Source organism: Cyprinodon tularosa, unplaced genomic scaffold, assembly GCF_016077235.1.
Source record: "Cyprinodon tularosa strain WSP-4 unplaced genomic scaffold, ASM1607723v1 ctg37, whole genome shotgun sequence".
NCBI lineage: Eukaryota > Metazoa > Chordata > Actinopteri > Cyprinodontiformes > Cyprinodontidae > Cyprinodon > Cyprinodon tularosa.
In genome coordinates this window covers 4,112,525-4,131,570 of record NW_024039085.1, presented here as the reverse complement: position 1 = coordinate 4,131,570, position 19,046 = coordinate 4,112,525, and the positions used below count along the sequence as shown (strand labels likewise).

General features: G+C 36.9%; 1 protein-coding gene across 3 annotated transcripts in view; it reads left to right on the top strand.

The window, feature by feature from the left end:
• Positions 1-1,012: 1,012 nt before the first annotated feature.
• The window catches only part of slc35f3b (solute carrier family 35 member F3b), an 85,247-nt gene continuing 67,213 nt past the window's right edge, over positions 1,013-19,046 (top strand). The window contains exons 1-3 of one of the 3 annotated variants that reach the window (XM_038296250.1): positions 1,013-1,268; positions 2,416-2,493; positions 2,583-2,797. In XM_038296250.1, coding sequence (XP_038152178.1) covers positions 1,171-1,268; positions 2,416-2,493; positions 2,583-2,797 — 391 coding nt within the window. In that variant the 5' untranslated portion in view covers positions 1,013-1,170. Of the gene's footprint in view, positions 1,269-2,412; positions 2,494-2,582; positions 2,798-19,046 lie in introns of all 3 variants that reach the window. The other 2 variants (XM_038296249.1, XM_038296251.1) reach the window with 2 other exon arrangements.

The window sequence follows — 19,046 nt, the reverse complement described above, 5'->3', positions numbered from 1 at the left end:
GGAAAAAGTTTGATAACTAAGCTGGTTCATTGCAAAAGAATGAATCTGAGTTCTCTGGACTCAGCAATTTAAGAAATACTGATTCCTTTAGGAATTCATATAATCATGAATTATTATATTCTTAATTTCTTTAAATTGAAATCAACTTAAAACAGTGAAGAAGCTATAATTTAAAGCTGTTTTTTAAAAATCAAAATTTCTATTGTAGAAAATAGTTACGAAGCCGATTTGATACAAAACAATCTGTTCTTTTTTCTCTATTTGATGATTAAATGTAGGCAAGCTAATTCTTAACTAATCTAAGTCAATTTTGCTTTTTTTCTTGAATTGAGCAGTTCAGGGAAACACCTTACCAATGGAATAAGACAGATTAGATCTAAAATAAGAAAATAACGACTACACAAGTACATTATTTCTAATTGTCTTATTTTAAGAGTAAAAATATTAATTCCATCCGCAGGTAATCTTATTTACCTACTCAAATTAAGGATAAATATTCTTTTTTAAGACATCTTTACTCATTTTTAGTTCATTTTTTGCAGTGCTGAGCTACAAAAAGAATTATTTATTCAGTTCATTTTCTTTTAAGGACCTACCCTGAGTGTCTGTATTTAACTTTTCATTGATTTTATCTAAAAAAAAGTAGAATAAGACTTGCTTGAGATGTAAATTATGGTTTTATTTTGAGGCTTTTACACATTACACACTTCATGAGTAAAATCCTTTTGTATTTTACCTTAAATATTCATGGACCAAATATTTACATCATGTACAAGCGGATACACTCCAATGATATTAAATATTAAGCTCTAAGTAATGCTGCATGTGCATGATAAGTGCAATGTTATAATAATTTCTGGATTCATCTACTTGAAAATGAGAAGGATGCTCAAATGGAGAAGGAGTAGATCTCTCCAATAAAACAGGCTCATTTCCCAGGCTTTTCCAGCAGGTGATGCTGCCACAGAGTCAGAGCGCGCAGCAGCAGCATCCAGAAAAGCGCGCACCCAGTTAGAGTTGCACTACAGACCGCGCTGGAGTGGTCAGGATTATTTTCATGGAGATGAACAGGAGACGGACGATGGTACCTTTGTCTGTTTCCTCCATTCTGGATAAGGTTGCAGGTTATCTGCAGTAGTGCGCTCTTTGCGTCTCCCGCACCTCCTGAGAATGTACGGCGACATAGAGGGTACTGTGTGGGACCGGGTCGGACGGCCCCACCGCGACTGCATGTGTTACCTTGGACCTCCTACCACTCTTTTGCCAATGTAAGACATTTCAACTTTTGAAATAGCCGCATGGGGGTAGCCTAAAAAGGAGAACCTGTTGCGCTCCTGATTTCCCCTGTCTGCATAGGAAGTTGACTTTTTGTGCGCTCAGCTGCTTTACAGCGCATTTTACTTTATATGTGGCTGTTGCTGCTTATAGGCACTTATATATTTAATTAATGTTAAGTCATATTAACATTTTATCATATAATTCCTGGACGGGTTTGTAAATGCTGCATTGTTTACACATAACTATGGTTTTATAACAGCTTAAAGACTGGCTGGTCAATGCTGATCCTTACTCCCCCTCTTTATTTTCTCCTGCTGGCTCATTAAGTAGGTTTTTATTTGCTTTGCTGCATACCAGCAGGCCTATAACCCCGGATGGACCAGTGCGCCCTAGTGCGCACAGCTGTGGTCCAATGTGAACTGGACGCTCACTGGAGTTTCTCCTCATGGGCGGTTCTAGACAGGGGCCAACGGGAGCCCATAGTTCATTTCCTGGCCCCTGTACTGACATATTATTCTAATGATAATATGCGCTGGAACAGACATGGTTACAGTTAGGTATCCAGTTCATTTTTTTCTTTACAAATTCAGTTTTACTAATTATTTAAAAACAATAAGGTGATAGCTTTAGTGGTATTGAGATAGGATCCCAGTTTTCTTCTGCTAAATGTTTTTTTTTTTTTACAAAATAAAAAAAAATTGAGTTCTAAATCAGATTTTATAGAAAACTGTAATTTAACTTAAATTAAGTCAAAAATATATAAAATTCCTAAATTATGAATGTTTATTGACCTAAAAAGACCTTTTTTTTCAATAAAATCTAATTAATAGAAATTTCCCTTCATGCACATATGTTGATATATTTAAATCCCTTGCCCTGTTTTTTTATTTCATGCTTTTCTGTGCCCCCATGAAAACACGCTGGCCCCCTCCTGGCCCCCTGGCACATTTGGTCTAGAAACGCCACTGTTTCTCCTGCATCTCTGCACATCAGTCATGGTCAATTCATTAGCTTCATAGATGCACAGTGCATAGTATACAATTGCAGATCTAGTCAATTTAGTTAAGTGTCATTCAAACACTGTGCAGACCACTGAAAGAGGATGATGATGATGCTTTCTCTACGGTACAAAAGAAGCGCTGCAGGGGCTCTGGACGCGGATATCAGTGGGACACGCAACACCAGCCTCCCTGGTCCAACCTCCTATTTCAGCAGGTCAAGATTGATATGCTTTCCTTTACCTAAACCAAACAGCCTCAATCGGTGCAATAACACTACAACCCCTATTTGTTCTCTCTTCTTAGCGGGATGCGAAAATCCCCCGACTTGAGCCCCAGAAGGCTTTCAGACATCAGTCCTCAGCTCCGACAGCTTAAGTACCTGGTGGTGGACGAGGCCATCAAGGAGGACCTCAAATCGTCTCGCTCAGTGGAGGACATCAACAGTGCGTCCATAGAGGAAAGGATACTGAGGATTACAGGCTACTATGGATACCAGCCTTGGAGCACCAGCTACAAAAGTGAGTCTACAAACTTAGATCTCTTATTCTGTTTGATCTATTGACAAGTTGATATAAAGTAGGAATAAGAGGCAGGGGCGGAGCTAGATGGGGGAGCAGGGGTGGCCATGGCCACCCTTAGCCAATCATTGGCCACCCATACTATTTTTTTCCTCCAATACTGATGGTGTCCGCAGTAATACTCTAAAATGGAATATTCAGAACATTCAAAGTTTTCATATATTAACGATTACTTGACAACAAAAACAATGTGGTTAATTATGCACATCAATATACTAACTTTAAAGATGATGAAGTACAGAATTTATGCTCTTTTCAGAAATAGATTCAGTGTTTTATGGAGTAAACAGAAAATTATGTGTCTCTACAGGTCATCTAAGAGTCTTCAGTAAAATTACTGATAAATAACTATTTTAATAAAATGTATTAAATAATCAATTTATGTAGATATTAGTACTTGTAAATATCAATTTTATCCAGAATGATTATTGATAAAAGTAGGTAAGTAATGACAATGGAAAAGATGTCTGCCCCAGAACTCAAACCTTAAAGAATTGTATCCACTATATCTTTTATGTAGAAAACACATATGTTTAGATATTTATGCATCTATTTGTCAGCAAAGGTTTTAGGAAAGTATAGTTTGTCTTTGTTTATAAAATATGGATGTTGTGCCCATTAATTTTCCTGTTGTAGATTGACCCTGAGGTTCTGGCGCCTATTAACTTTCAGCCACCCCTCAGTGTACATTGGTTATTGCCTAGCCACCCTTATAATACCCTTATTCTCTGATAAGAGGAAAACATTAAAAAGCCTTATTAGGTACACAGTTGGACTGCTTTCATCCTCCAAGGTATATAGTAATATGGAAGTTTTAAGCTGATTAAATTGAAAACCATTACAGTCATTAGATTTAGTTTGACAGCGTAGTTAATTTTTTATGCATCTGCAAGTTTTGCTTTGTGTAATTGTAAAATAGTGGAAATTAGCCTTCAGGTTGTTTCCCTTGATGTACAAAATCTCTTTGATAGAGCACATATATATTTTTTGTGTTAGATCTGCTTGTTAATGAATACATATACAAATTCTTCTGAAGTAGATTGTGCCATTAATGATCTTCATCAGCATTGTCACTGAGTACATTTGCATTGTATCTCTGTTTGCATTTGCTTGCTGCTGTAGAAAAAAAGAATAGTCTATGCTTCAGTGGAGCTTTTGAGCTTGGATGAGATCAGTGGGAATGTTGTTCCAGGCAGTTAATTCTTTGAAGAAAATGTACTGTTGAAGCAGACATTTTTAAGTTCCTGAGAGCTCTGTTCTTATAGTGTTTGTTGCTAACATTCCACCTCATTGCTTCACCAAAATCAGTTTGCTGTGTGTGAGGAGTGTTATATCTGCTGTTCAGAACCTGCATTACTTAAGGATAAAAGTGATGGATTGCCTCTCCTGTTTGGTGGATTTGTGTGACATGGTAATGTTTTCATTGTCCAATGGAATAACCAGCATTTTTTCGTTCATATATTTACTATTGTTCTGCAGGTGTCGGTTAATCAATAGAGAAACTGTAAAGATTTATGAGAAAATGACCTAAAGACTCAGTACATGATCAGAATTTATGGGGCTATAAACCAAACCATCTGATCACTGCAGAGCTTGACAGCAACTGCTCACATTTGAGTTACACCTTTAGTTTTCTATAACTAGGTAATGGTACCACATGGTACATGGCACCTCATGGGTCTTGGGTGACTGCTGCTCAGTGGCACACTGGGTAGCACTGCTGCCTTGCAGCAAGAAGGTTTTGGGTTTGATTCCTGGCCTGAGGTCTTTTTGCATGGAGTTTGCATGTTCTCCCTGAGCATGTGTGGGTTCTCTCTGGCTTCCTCCCACAGTCCAAAAACATGACAGTTAGGTTAATTGGCTTCTCTAAATTGTCCTTAGGTGTCAGTGTGTGTGTGAATGGTTGTTTGTCTCTATGTTACCCTGCGATGGACTGGATGGCATCAGAACCTGCACTTTGTTGTATGGAGCTAGGTTATGCGATATGGTGTCATTGTACTGCCACACACAATAAATACTCCAATGAGCAGCTTTACTTCATACAGATGCTCATTAACTCTTCCTCAAGCACATTTTTAAGATGTTACTTATGCAAATAGAGTAGTACAGAGCCCCAGGTTCTTTTCTGAGAGCGTTTGGTTTGATATTCACTCGTGGGCAGGTTCCCCCCTCCTAGAGTCTGGACCTGTATTGCTGATTTTAAATTCAGTGGCATCATCGTCCGAAGGTCTGATTACGGCACAGAGGCCTTTTTTGGATTGGAAGACTCCTCGTTATGTGGCTGATAAATGCATCCCTCTTTTTGCCCGCTTTGAGGACAGGTCTGGTGTATCAACCGTAGCCTTGGGTAGCCATTGATTCACAGCCAGTTAAAGCAATAAGGCATGAGTAACGCCTTCAAAATTACAAAAGTTGACTTGAGCGCACAGAAGCAGGTCCACACTCGAGGAGGAGGCAGGCTGCGCATTTGTGAATATTAAACCGCACATGCTCAGAGAAGGAATAAGCACTCATATGTGGGGGTCCAGCGGTACTCTATTTATACATGTAACATGTTAAAAATGTGCATGAGGGACAGTTAATGAGTGTCCGTATGAAGTAAAGCTGCTCATAGGAGTACATATATTGTGTTTGTTGCCTTTTTGCAGAACAATGACGCCATACAGGGACTGTAAGTGTGTGTGTGTAGTGTCTGCTGATATGTCATTATGCTGAGTGTATAGTTTTACCTTTGTTAGTTCTTCTTAGGCTCCCATGCTCTGGGGCAGGGGCAGAGCTGGAGGATAGCACAGGTGTCTTTACAGAAATATTTTTAATTTATTAAAATCGAAGGGAAACCAATTAAATACGTATATTATGTAGAACCAAAAACTATTAAGTGAAACAGAATAGGATAGGGGACAGCATAGCCTACATTGTTTTCCTGCTGGTACTGTGTGATGAATGTTGACTGACCCTGAACTGGTTTTGGTGCATATCGGTTTTTGGCTATCCCTCGGAGCTAATCGGTCCCTGCCTGTCTGTCCCTGTGAAACTATTTTGGTTTGGCAAACGCTGTGGGGCTCTTTAGATGTCTGGGGTCTTCGATCTTCTCTGTTTCTGATTCTAAACCTGTGCAGCAGGACTTTGATTCCTCTCAACCGGAGCTGATCAATTTAGCCCAGGGTCAAAATTATGATTCTTTTTAAGCCAATACTTGGATCACTATTTATTTAGCTGTTCTTTTTTACTCTAGCCCCAAGCTTGTATTTTTCTCCAAGGTTTCATAGTTTTCTTCTTTTTTTTTTAATAGAGCATTTTGCACATCAATAAAAGCTGACAGCTACAAAGGAGAAAAAGCATCCAAATTTAATAAGGACTCAAGCACACTGTCCAAATTGCATAAGAAGTTTTTTTTGCAATGTTTAGGTACTAGCCCTTCAGGCAAAAATTTCTGATTTGTGAGAAGCCATCTTTAATGTTTTGATTCTGTTGTCTGCAGATACAGATAACTCTAAATTAAACTGTGGCTGTCACTAACTCATGTTTTTTTAAATAATATTCTGTATTTTTCAGCAACGTTATCACATCCATGTTGGTTGTTTGTACCTGTCATACTCTCTATCTTTGTTCTAATTTTCTTTCTCTCTCTCTGCAAATATAGAAGTAGAGTATTGTAGTCTCTTTATCCATCCTTCTCTTTTCTATTGTTATCTCCTTCTCCCACTTTTAACTTTTGGCCTTAACTCTTTTCAATTGATTTCTTTCTAAATTACATTTAAATAATGTACAATGAAACTTTTTTTTCCATTTCAAGTGGAGAACTATAGTGAAAGTTGTGAAGGAACTGTGAAAGTAAATCTATCAAACTTTTCTTTTAGACTAATAAAACAATGCTGAATAGTGAACAGGACAAGGAAATAAAGAACAAACCATATACAAAAAATATATCAGAGGAAGTTAAGAGAGAGAGATACATAATTGTTTTTTATTTTGAAATAAATTAAAACACTTGACGCTCTTTAGGAAGATTAATGTTTTTTGCCATCTCACATCCTGTCCTTTCCTATGACTAGACCTTAAAAGGGCTGTTTGTTAAGTGCAAATCTTGACCAAGTTTCTTTCTAAAAGGAACATCATATCCAAGATGTTCTGCTAAATCTAAATAAAATAAACCCAGAAAAACATAACTTTGTCGAAATCAAGCTGAAAACAGCTCAGCTATAAAATCTGCTGTTCTGAAGCTGCTAACAGGAACATGATGTAAAAAAGTTAAGATGGGGGCATCTTTACCACTGTGTTGCATCACTGGTTTCCTGCATGAAATACATCTGGGGACCAACAAAACAGCTTTTGATTTCAAAGCTATCTGTTGAGGTATAGACATTTTGCAATTTAACAAACCAGAAGCAGTATAACCAAATAAATTTAAACCAAGACTTAAAAAAACAACAACTTTTCATTTAATAAAACAACCAAAACTAGTGATTTTGTTCAATACTGATTTTTGCTTCCTTAGAGGACATTGAAAAGCACCTGCAATCACATTAAATCATATTAATAAAAATAAAGAAACAGATGATTTCATTAATAATTAATACTAAAGTATGAAACCTTTCTTTTCTAATGAAGTATATGTCTCACACATTCAGAGATCTTTGGGCATGCTTCAGCTATTGGTGAGTTAGAGAATTATATATATATATATATAAAATGATGATGATGATGACCTCTTTCTGATGTACTGCTGCTGTTTTTGGAGACACAGATAAGAAAAAGGTTGTGGTTTAAAAGCCACATGCTGCAAAATCCAAATGTGGATATACATAGGGCTTAATGGGCTTTAAGTTAAATTTGCTGATTCCAACTCCAGACTGTGACAAATACAAAAATAGCCTTGCACAGGTCAGGATTATAGCTTGCTATTTAGAAATATATCAGTTTTGAAGGAATAAGCTCTAAAAGTGGATTTAAACTAGCATTACATTGGAAGTGGTTAGTAATAATCCACAGATACAAGGCGTTAATTTGATAATCCAATCCTGTAGAACTATAACTTGTAAAAACAGAGAAAATGTTCTTCATGTTTCTTTTGTTGTTGCTGTTTGTTTTGTTTTATATCTTTGTGTTTTAGCCTAAACATCAGCTACCAAGGCTAAGAGTCATCACTAGAGCTTAACTGGCAAATCACAAATGTAACTTGAACAACAAACAGGGTAGATCATCCTAAACTCAGCCAAAATAAAATGATTCTCCTCTTTTTTTAAATAATGATCATACTCTGAAAATCAGCCCATCCTGCTTACCTCTTTCCTATTCATTCCCAGTAATGATTGGTAAAATGTTGGCTTTATATTTATTAGGACCACGTTATGATCAAGGTTTCTGCTGAACAAGGAGTTACAATGTTTTCATAATAAAACCATAATAACCATTTTATTCACATGATTCAAGCAAACTGTTATTTTTGAGCTTGCATTTTGAATTTTCTCTGATTTTACATGTTGCTATCCAACATGACGGCTAAGGTACCAATTAAAGTGTTTTAGCTGCTGTTAAATTGAGTGAGACCCATTACAGGTTTTCTGCTGCCAGATGAACATTTTAATCCAGCAGGATACAAATTGTTTTTTTTTTATTTCTGAATTATACCTATGCCTGTTTGAAATACAGCAAACATCTCTCAAAAAAGAATGAATCACAAAAGAAGAACCTGACAATGTAGACAATGTAGTATGTGTGGCTCTATTCTTTCCTAGCACCCTCATTATTCCATTGAATCTACACTATTGTTTAAATGAATGCATTCTTCTTGTCATTTCTGCCCATTTAGCCAAAGGTGTGGTTTGTTGAGACATATTCTGTACACACTTAGACAGGTTGTGTCTTAAAAGAAACAAGCTCTCCCTAACAGCCAGACACACAACACCACTAACAGGTCTCACTGGTAGCAAGAAAGCAACATGCAATGAGGAGTGTAGTTTTTTCCTGTAGGCAGCCGATTACAGAACAGGCTGCAGGCAGAGTGCTTCTCAGCAGAGTGCAAACAGAATCTTGTTTGTTTCATTTCACACCAACCTTTCTAAATTGGCACTTGTGCTCTTTTGCACAGCAGTGAGCTGAGTGAAAGTAAGAACTGCTGGTCAGCCATGACAGGCTGCAGATGAAAGGTGGCTTAGCCTTTTGCTTTGACTTTAAAGATCATCTCAGTGGACTTAGAGGGATGCTTCGGGGTTCATACACACTAGCTTTATTCTGTAACTGTCATTTGGGCAAAGTTGAGTGTGGAAATTATCTGCTTTTCATTGAGTCGGTGAGTCACTTTCCCACCGAGACCAGTTCATGTAAACTTAAAGCAGCAATGAAGTGGTGTTTTGCTTTTGATGTGGCAGACATGAGTCATTTGTGCTGCTTTGTCCATTTGATCCCATTTTGCTACTGTCCTGCATTCAAACTAGTCTAGGCTTTTGAAGTCTTTGTAGTCTAAATGTCTTCAGTTTTAATGAAAGATCAATATGACAACTCACTTTCCTGTCCTTTCAAACACTTCAGCAATAATGGTAGCATTCAATTCCCTTTTTGTGGAGGAACATGTTGCTTTACCTTACTGAGGCAAAAAAATATATATATATATATTTTTACTGTGAAAATGAAGGGTTAATAAAGACAACATAGTACCAATACAGTTTAAATCAAAAGTTTCATTCACATCATACTCACTTAAAAAACCACACACACACACACACACATATATATATATATATATATATATATATATATATATATATATATATATATATATATATATATATATATATATTTACCTTACTTTACCTTACTGAGGCAAAAATATATATATATATATATATTTATATATATATATATATTTATATATATATATATATATATATATATATATATATATATATATATATATATATATATATATATATATAGTCCCAAGGTCAAAATGGAAGACACCTCCTAAGGTAGTTGAGAATGACCGAGCTAAGATCCTATGGGACTTCAAGATCCAGACTGACAAACAGGTGATGGCTAACCAACCAGACATCGTGTTGATGGACAAGCAGCAGAAGAAGGCAGTAGTGATAGATGTGGCAATCCCAAGCGACAGCAACATCAAGAAGAAAGAACACGAGAAGCTTGAGAAATACCAAGGACTGAAGGAGGAGCTAGAAAAGATGTGGAAAGTAAGAGCAGCAGTGGTGCCAGTGGTAATTGGAGCACTGGGGGCTGTGACCCCCAAACTGGGAGAGTGGCTACAGCAGATTCCAGGTAAAACATCAGAGGTCTCTGTCCAGAAGAGCGCAGTCCTAGGAACAGCTAAGATACTGCGCAGAACCCTCAAACTCCCAGGCTTGGACCCGAGCTTGAGGATGACACATACCACCCCACGAGGGGTGAGAAAACAGTTTTTTATATATATATATATATATATATATTTATATATATATATATATATATATATATATATATATATATATATATATATATATATATATATATATATATATATATATATATATATAAAATGTGATCATGTGATGAGTTTAAATTTACTATTGGAACTTTACATCACACTTTTATATCCCATTTATCGTACTATTTGTTCTCCTTGCATATCGCTTTCTCTTTCCATCTTTGTGGATGGGGAGTTTGCTAATGTTAAATCTGTATGGCTTAACTGAAACAAGCAGCAAACAAACACCTCATTACTGTGAAACAAATGTAAACTTTACAGAGTGGAACTATTATAGTCAGATACATTCAGACTTTTCTTCCTCTGGCATTTATTTCCTCTCAACAATCAGACATCTGCTGAAATTGGGTTTCATCAGGTATTATTTTCCATATGCTGCCAATAATAAAACCTGGCTGGGGATGACGGGGTTCTGCTGGTTTCCTCCTGCCAAGACCTTCAGCATGCACTGGGGCGATTCTCAGGCGAATGTGAAGCGATCGGGATGAGAATCGGCTCCCCAGAGTCCGAAGCCATGCTTCTCAATTGGAAAAAGGGGGCTTGTCCCCTTTATTTTATTTATTTATTTATTTATTTGTTTATTTGACAGGGACAGTACAATTAAACATTGCAACCAAACAGGTGGCCGATGTCCAAGTACATAAGGCTTGTAGCCATGGGCTAATTTGCAGCCTTCGTCCCTGGTTAGGCTTTTAAAAGGTGTTAGCATTGAGGGGGAGGGAGGTTAATAATGACACACAAATGCATAAAAACACAAAAAAAAACAAAAAAAACAAGAGAAGTTAAAACAAAAATGTACAGTACAAGCCAGTTTAGTGCTCACACTCTTGATTGTCTTTGAGCCATTTTTTCAATCTTGTGGAGAAAAGTCGAATATCAGTCTGTGACTTAAGCTCCAGAGGCAAAGAGTTCCAGAGATGTGATGCTTTCACTGAGAAGGCGGACTGACCCATAGATGTCCGACATCTTTTAATCCTGCAGTTCCCACTAGCTCCAGCTCTTGTCCTGATTCCTTCATTTGCATACTTTAAAACTAATTTACAGATTACCTCAGGGGCAAGACCATTAAGGCATTTGAAAATAGCTTTTAAAAATGAGAAATTTATAAAATTTTCAAATGTCATCATATCGTGTTTTTTAATAACTTTGCAGTGATGCCACTTCACCGGTTTTTGATCGAATATTTTTAATGCTTGCTTGTGAAGTGAGAGTAAAGGTTTTAAAACAGACTTTGTGGCCTGGGCCCAAACGATGGAGCAATAAGACATATGGGATAAAATCATTGCATGTAAATATACTTGTGCAGCTTGATTTGATACACATGGTCGAATCATTCGACCTTTAGGTTGGAGGAGAGTTCCTGCCTCATGTGAGAGTTCAAGTATCTTGGGGTCCTGTTCAGGAGTGAGGGGAGAATAGAGCAGGGGATCAATAGACAGCTCAGTGTAGCTGCTGCTATAATGCGGCACCTGTCTGTGTGGTGAAGAGAGCGCTGAGTGAAAAGGCAAGCCTCTCAATTTCCTGATTGTTTACACTCCTACCCTCAACTATAATCAAGAAATCTGGATCATGACCAAAAGATTTGGGATCCTGTATACAAGCGGCTGAAATGAGCTTTAGCCTCAGGATGGCTGGGCGCTCCCTTAGAGATGGGTGAGGAGCTTGGTCATTCAGGAGAGGCTCGGAGTAGAGACAGTTTTCCTTCCACATCGAGAGGAGTCAGCTGAGGGATGGCTTGTTTTACGGATGCTCCCTGGATTCCCCGCACGGGAAGTTTCCCAGGCATGTCCCACCGGGAGGAGGCCCAGGGAATGACCTAGGTCCTGGGAACACCTTGGGCTTTCTACCAGAAGAGCTGGAGGAGGTGTCTGCTGAGAGGGACATCTGGGAGTCTCTTCTGAGACTGCTGCCCCACAACATGGACCCAGGATGAGGTAGAAAACGAGTCAATTATGAGTGATTATCTTTATAAAATCCTTTTCCCTGGCTTTGAACCTCATCTTTCCTTTACAGCCACTCTCAAACTGCCTGAAGAAGTCTACTCAGTTTTAATGGGTGGAACCAAAAGGTTTGCTTTTTACTGTGGTGGGAAATATTATTTCCCAATTTATCTCTCTTTTCTGCCATTTGAATACCCGAAGATTTACTTGTTTTATTTTCTGTATTGCACAAAAGTTAGCACAAACCTTGTTTGGATTAAGCTGTATGTAAAACCTCCTACGTTTTCTCTTGAATGCTAACTAGCATTCATTTATCTGTTTAGAACAGATAGAACATAGGAACAGACTGTATCTATTTTCCCTTGCAAGGATTAATAAATGCTTCTTAAATGAAGACCAACAATATGCAAACAAAAAAGAAACAAGCTGAAAAACTGGTTTAAACGTGTAGCAACACATGTAAACACAAGGAAACAAATGCAACAGAAAAATGCTGCAAAAAACGCTGCAGTCACTAAAAAGAAAAGCAAAAAGCTGCAGCCAACATGTCAAATGTTAACACAAATGCAGCAACTACAAACAATGCTGCAAGCAAAAACAAAATGCTGCAATCAGAGAGAAAATGATTCAACTAGTAAAAATCATTGAAAACTCGCTCCACAAAACTGAGGTGCTCAAGACCACTAGATGGAGTTGATCAAAGAACAAACATTATTGGACCAACTCATCAACAGCATAGTTATCTATAGTAATACAAGTAACACTCTGGTCTGTTGTGGTTTGTTATTTGTTTGACTCCCTCTAGTGGTACGGACCACTTCTGTTTTTTTTGGAGTGAGTTGGCAGCTGATTTTCCATATTTGCATCATCTTCGGTGATTGTAGCATTTTGTTTGTGGTTACAACTTTTTTGTCTTGCTTTGGTTTTGTTGATTGTAGGTTTTTGCTTCTGCTTTTGGTGATTACAGTATTTTTTGTTTGCAGTGTTTTTCTATTGCATTATTATAGTCTTTTGTGCTTGAGGTTTTTGCAGCTAGTTTCTTGGTTTACTGCCTGTTTGCACCTGTCGGCCACTGTATGTTACACTTTCACAAGGAACTTTATTTTAAAACACATTTAAACATATCCAGTTTCTGAGGCCGCAGGTACTTATGCTGTATAGGACAACTTTATTATTTTAACTGGCTGGGGTGCAGTGCAAAAAAAAACTGCCCCTAAGTCCCCTTCAACTACAGTAGAAGTAGTGATGTTTTATTTTTGTGGACAGAGGAACACTCCCATTAACTGAACTATCATTCAGTTAATGGGTTTCATTGTATAGTTATCTATAAGTCTGGCATATAGAGGGAGGTATTGCCCACCCTGAGCACCAGCCACCTATTGCAAGTACAAAAAAATGCATGTGCACTTTAGCACACCTTACTCTGAATCTTTCAAGATCAGACCCTCTGACTTTAGATAAAGGATGCAAACATGGCAAGTTAACACATTTAATTTTACTGATGTTAAATGGGAACTAAAGAACAATGAATGCCAAAATAAGAATCGGGCAATGCAGATGAAAAACGTTATTTAAAGTTATGCCAGACTGTTCGTTTTTGATAATTTTAAAAATGCTTTTTCATGAAATTGTGCAGATTTAATGTCACATTAGAGTTGGGCAGTTTTCTCGCTTTTGTTTCTGTCTCCAAACCTACCTTTTATAAAAGTTTGCGTGAAGTGGGTAGAATTTTTAGAGCTGCTACTAAAATGAATAACCTTATATTGAAGGCTTTATTGTCAGAACATTGTCTTGAAAGTAAGATTATCTTTTTGTGTTATTCAATAAGCAACAATATGGTATAAAGTTGCCTGTGCAGACTTTTTTAAGGTTCCATTGTCAGGGCTGAGAGCAAACAGGGGCTGATATTCAAACAGAGTGAGCAGATTTTTTTTAGTTCAGGTTACTCCCTGTGTCGGTGAATTTGTTACTTTCGGTTTTTTATTGTCTTCTGAGAAGTGAACCATTTTCAGTCAAATCAAATTGGTTCATTCTCCTAATTTACTCACACTATACATCACAAATGTAACATCCCCTCTGGAGCAAATTTAGAGCTTCATGAGGCATGAAATGAGGTTGGGTTCTATTTTAAGCAGAGGGGATGGGCTTGGTGAGACAGAACACTAAGGCAGGTTTGAGTAAGCATGTATGCACATACTTGTTCAGTCCTCACAGGGATGAGGGCATAAGGGTATGAGAGATCCATAACTTAATGGAAGACTACTCTACTCAGGTGAAACTAAGAAAAAAGGTGGAGTTGTGCAAATGCAGAAGCTTCACTTTTCTGTCATTGAGCATTGAATCATGCTTACTTCAGGCTACAGAAATCTCAGCCTAGAGGCTTTTGTTGTTGTTCTAAACACCTCCCTGTGTTGTTTCTACTGTGTATTCAGACTGTTGCTAAGTGAAAATGTTCATGGTCCGCATCAGAGCTGAGCTACATTACAAAATCTAAAAAGGATGGCTGACCTGTGTGCAGCTTTCTTATTATTTTACTCCAAAAGATAGTTAATGAGAGTCATATGTTGCGTTGTGAAGCAACATGTAGAGACCATTTCCTGTTTTACTTGGCTGTATACATTTGGTACATGCTTTTGTTTTCTGTGTGTGAAGCAAACCCATTAGAAGGGTGAATTACACCTTTAGTGCTGCAGCTCCTAAACTTAATCATCTCTTTCCGCATGTAGCTGTTCACAAAGCAAAACCTCGGCTCAGAGATAATGTGTTAGAGATCTATCAGGGGTGAGAGTCCTGTGTCTGTGTGTGTCAGTTTTGGCTCTTAAATTCATTTTCCGATCACTCGCTGTCCCCCACAAAGAGATATGAAAATAACAGAAAATGAGGCAGCCACAGCTCCAGGTTTGTTCTGCTTTGTTTTTCCAGGTTCCTCTAAAAAGCTACTAATGCTCTGCATCACATATAGCATGCTAAAATAATCTGATACTACTAGCTCTTCAACATCTGGATATTGTGAATATTTTATATATTTATGTAAGCGGGTTGTAGGACATTTGGACATGTATATTAATGAGAACATGCTGCCACACTGAGTTCGTTCAAACATGCAGGCTTTTCCATTTGTAGATGTGTAGGTATCAATAGCTGTGAAATCAGGCCAATTCACTGAAAGAGTTGAGTCTAAACATGTGGAATCTCAATACAAGATTTTTCTTTTTCAGTTCTATGTCTGCATAAGGTAAAACGACAAAAATGAGAAGACGGAGCTTAGCTGGAGTCTGAGCTATTTCAGCAAAGTTTTTAAAGAAATACACCAAATATTTAGGTATTGGACTGTATTTCCCCTCCGAGCCTTTGATATAAAGATCTATTTTCAAATAAATTTGCTGAGTTTTGGTTTTTAGAACCTGACATTAATAAAAATAAGGTTTTGTTTGGAAAAAAAAAATAGTGTAAGTAATGTTAGCCAGTTCTCCAAAAATTTGAATGTGATGCTATTTTTTTTCTGTTAACAAAGTTGGACACATGTCTTACCTCATGTCTTACCAAGCGTAAGGCCCTATTCTTCTCACTTTATTATTATTTTTTTTTGCAGGTATAGATTGCCCAGCTCTATAATGATTTCCTCTCCTGTATTCTTTTTTCAGACATCTAAGCTTCACAATCGTTAAATCTAACTGGCCAAAATCCAGAAATTATAAAAAGCTTAGTTTTTCCAACTAAGCAAATCGAGATAATGTCTATTCATTTTCTATAGCCCCTAATCTCTCCACAGTCTTTGGTCAAGAAGCACAGTACACCCTGTACAGATCGGCTGTCAATCACTGGGCACCACAAAGTCTGATTAATCTAAATTTTGCATTTTTAGAAGAGGGTCTGAACATATATAATAGAATTGTCTGCTGTAGGGCAACAGTTTGATTGTTTTTAATCATTTAGGAATTGAATACAAACTCAGACTAGAGCTGTCAAAAGCATAAGGAGAAATAATTATGGATGTATTTTTGGGGGCAGATAACTGTAATAGTCAACCCATTTTAGAAAATAAACCTTTTAAATTTACTAAAGATTTTTCAAAATGCAGCACCTTGAAGTGTCTTGATTAGGAAGAAAAAAGCTTACAGCTTAAAGCCATTTCCCCTTTTTTAACATGCTTGGACTGATGGAAAGTTAATCTAGTTTGATTTAATAATTAATTGCGCCTGATGTGATTTTTACAACTGTGAGGTTATTTATCATCTAATCTGCAAAAATTAAACCACAATAAACTTCAATTTTAATCTTTAAAATGTTTAATCTTGCCAGAATAGCATCGTCAAAGCTGGTGTCTAGAAGAGTATGTGGTGCTGTTTTCTGCAGCTTCTGTTGTGTAACCTTGCATCTATAATTGAAGAGGATGCATAGATCATTGCACACCTGCTTCAGAAGTCCCTCTAGTGCTTATTGGGTTGGAGGAGCTGCAGATCAGATGTGTCACGTTATAGAGGGAAACCTCAAATCTTGTCCCTTTAAGAAGTTCAACTCTGCTTTGCGTGCCTTCCAGAGTGGTGGAGTTAACTGTTGTGTGGAGTTAGCAAATAGAGCCAGAGAGTCACTGACAGGCCATCAGCTGACAGAAATGCAGTTTATCTCAGCAACAAAAATCCTCCTGCATGTCTCTTAGCTTGGTATAAAACCCAATCTAAATGTATGCCTAAACATGATCATGTGCTTATCTTTCAATATCCTAGGAAACCTTTCACACAGTAATTATTTAATTCAATCTGTGCATAGTTTGTTCTTTATTTTTTCCTTTTAAAATAGAGAAAAAAAAACAAATTACCTTAATTTTTCTTATTATGACTTAATATTATTGTTTTGAAATTCTCACATAAAAGCAAACATTCTAAAACAGCCTTTTATTTGCATTTTACCGTAATGATAAATATACACCATATATATTTTTATATTTGTGCACCCTTTTTGACCTCCGTGTGAACTGGAAATCCTAGTGTTTACTTTAGGAACGCTAAAAATCAAAGCTTTACCCATTTCCATTACAGAGAGTAAAACATTTTTGTAATCATGTTCAAATTATTTAAAATTTACATTTATACCAATTGTGAGACTATAACTCATAATTATATAAGCAAACATATCAATTACTTTTATGGAAAACAACACTGTTTACTTACTTTGCATTTTGATTCTTTTTCACATAACATAGATTTATTTAATTAAGCTCAAATCATATTAAAAATATTTTCCCCCAAAGGAAATTTACTCTATACCAGTAATAGCAGTCTTTGCTCTATACCATTTACGTGTCTCAGTAAAATGCTGTAGAACTTGACAAAACTACAGTTCATGAAAAAAATATATCTAAACAAATAACTGTGCCCCTTCCAATGCTGCTTCACGATGTATGATATCTGTTTAATAGTATACTGTCAACATGGTGCCTTCCTGGAGTCACTCACCTCTGGTATGGTCCTGTGGGAACTATCTATATGATCTCAGTGCTGTTATTACCAGGAATAAGTGATTTTAACCGTCTTTCTGCTGAAGCTGTTCTTGTTGGCATTTATAAATAATTTGCAAAGAGTCAGGGCCACTGGAAGTCAATTTGAACAGGGGTGCTGTAAAGACATATGAGCCTATAGGCCTATTTAAAATACAATAAAAATAAATAATTAAATAGATTGAGATTTACAACTTAATTGTCATATACACTTCAGTGCACGCAACCAGCTTCTTCCCCACCACCATCAGACAGCTGGACTGTAGAAAAAAACTCTAAATCATGTCACAGACTCTGCAGCAAACTGAAAACTCCAAACACAAACACTGCAAAATTGCACCACATATATATTTAATGCTCTGACCTTCCATATCAATGCATTTTTCTCCCACAATGTTTACATTTGATCACTGCTGCACTTTAAGAAATGGAAATGTAATGATATCTGTACAAAACAAAATGACAATAAAAGTTGTCTAAGTCAGGGTCTGTAACACACAGACATCATCAGTTCTCAGGTGAATATATGCGCTATTAATTAAACTTCACAATAACACTATAGCAACGTAGATTTGGTCAGCTGCTTGAACCTGAGTCGCTATGTTTATGTCACACATGGCTATATTAGCTCCAAAATCCTTTTACACGAACGACAAGGAAATAATTATATAATTATACTATTTAAATATTATTGAACAGTTCTCTTAATTACACAAAGAACACAACATCAAAATAAACTGCATGAACAAATATGAAAGTGCATCAATAAATATGAAAAGTGCGTGGCGGCACCGTGGCGGCACCATGTATCCAGGCAGGGGGCCCTGCCTGGTTACAGGTGTCCAAATGTTCAGGTGCAGTCTTAGATCATGAAGATAAAGTCTCTCATGATCGGATGAATCTGAAATGCGTTTCTGTGCCATATTTCTTTATTGTTTCTGTCATTAGACTATGTAGATTTACTAGTCTGCTGCCGCGAGCGGGATACCTCTTCAGCGACCACTAGCTCCCTTGACGTTGTCATGACAATGTAACTTCTGGGAACCTGTGTTGATTAGGCCTCCAAATAAAAAAACTAATATAATATTATAAAAATAATAAAATCCAAATACACGTAAAAGTAAAATAGATTAAAAAATGGCAAAATAATTTCCAAAAATATTCAAAAGAAACTTCTAAAATGTGCAAAGTATGTTTAATATTTTTTTTTTTATATCTCCCTCTTGTTACTAGTGTTATCTGCAGCACCCCCACTTTCCGTGGCCATGAAAA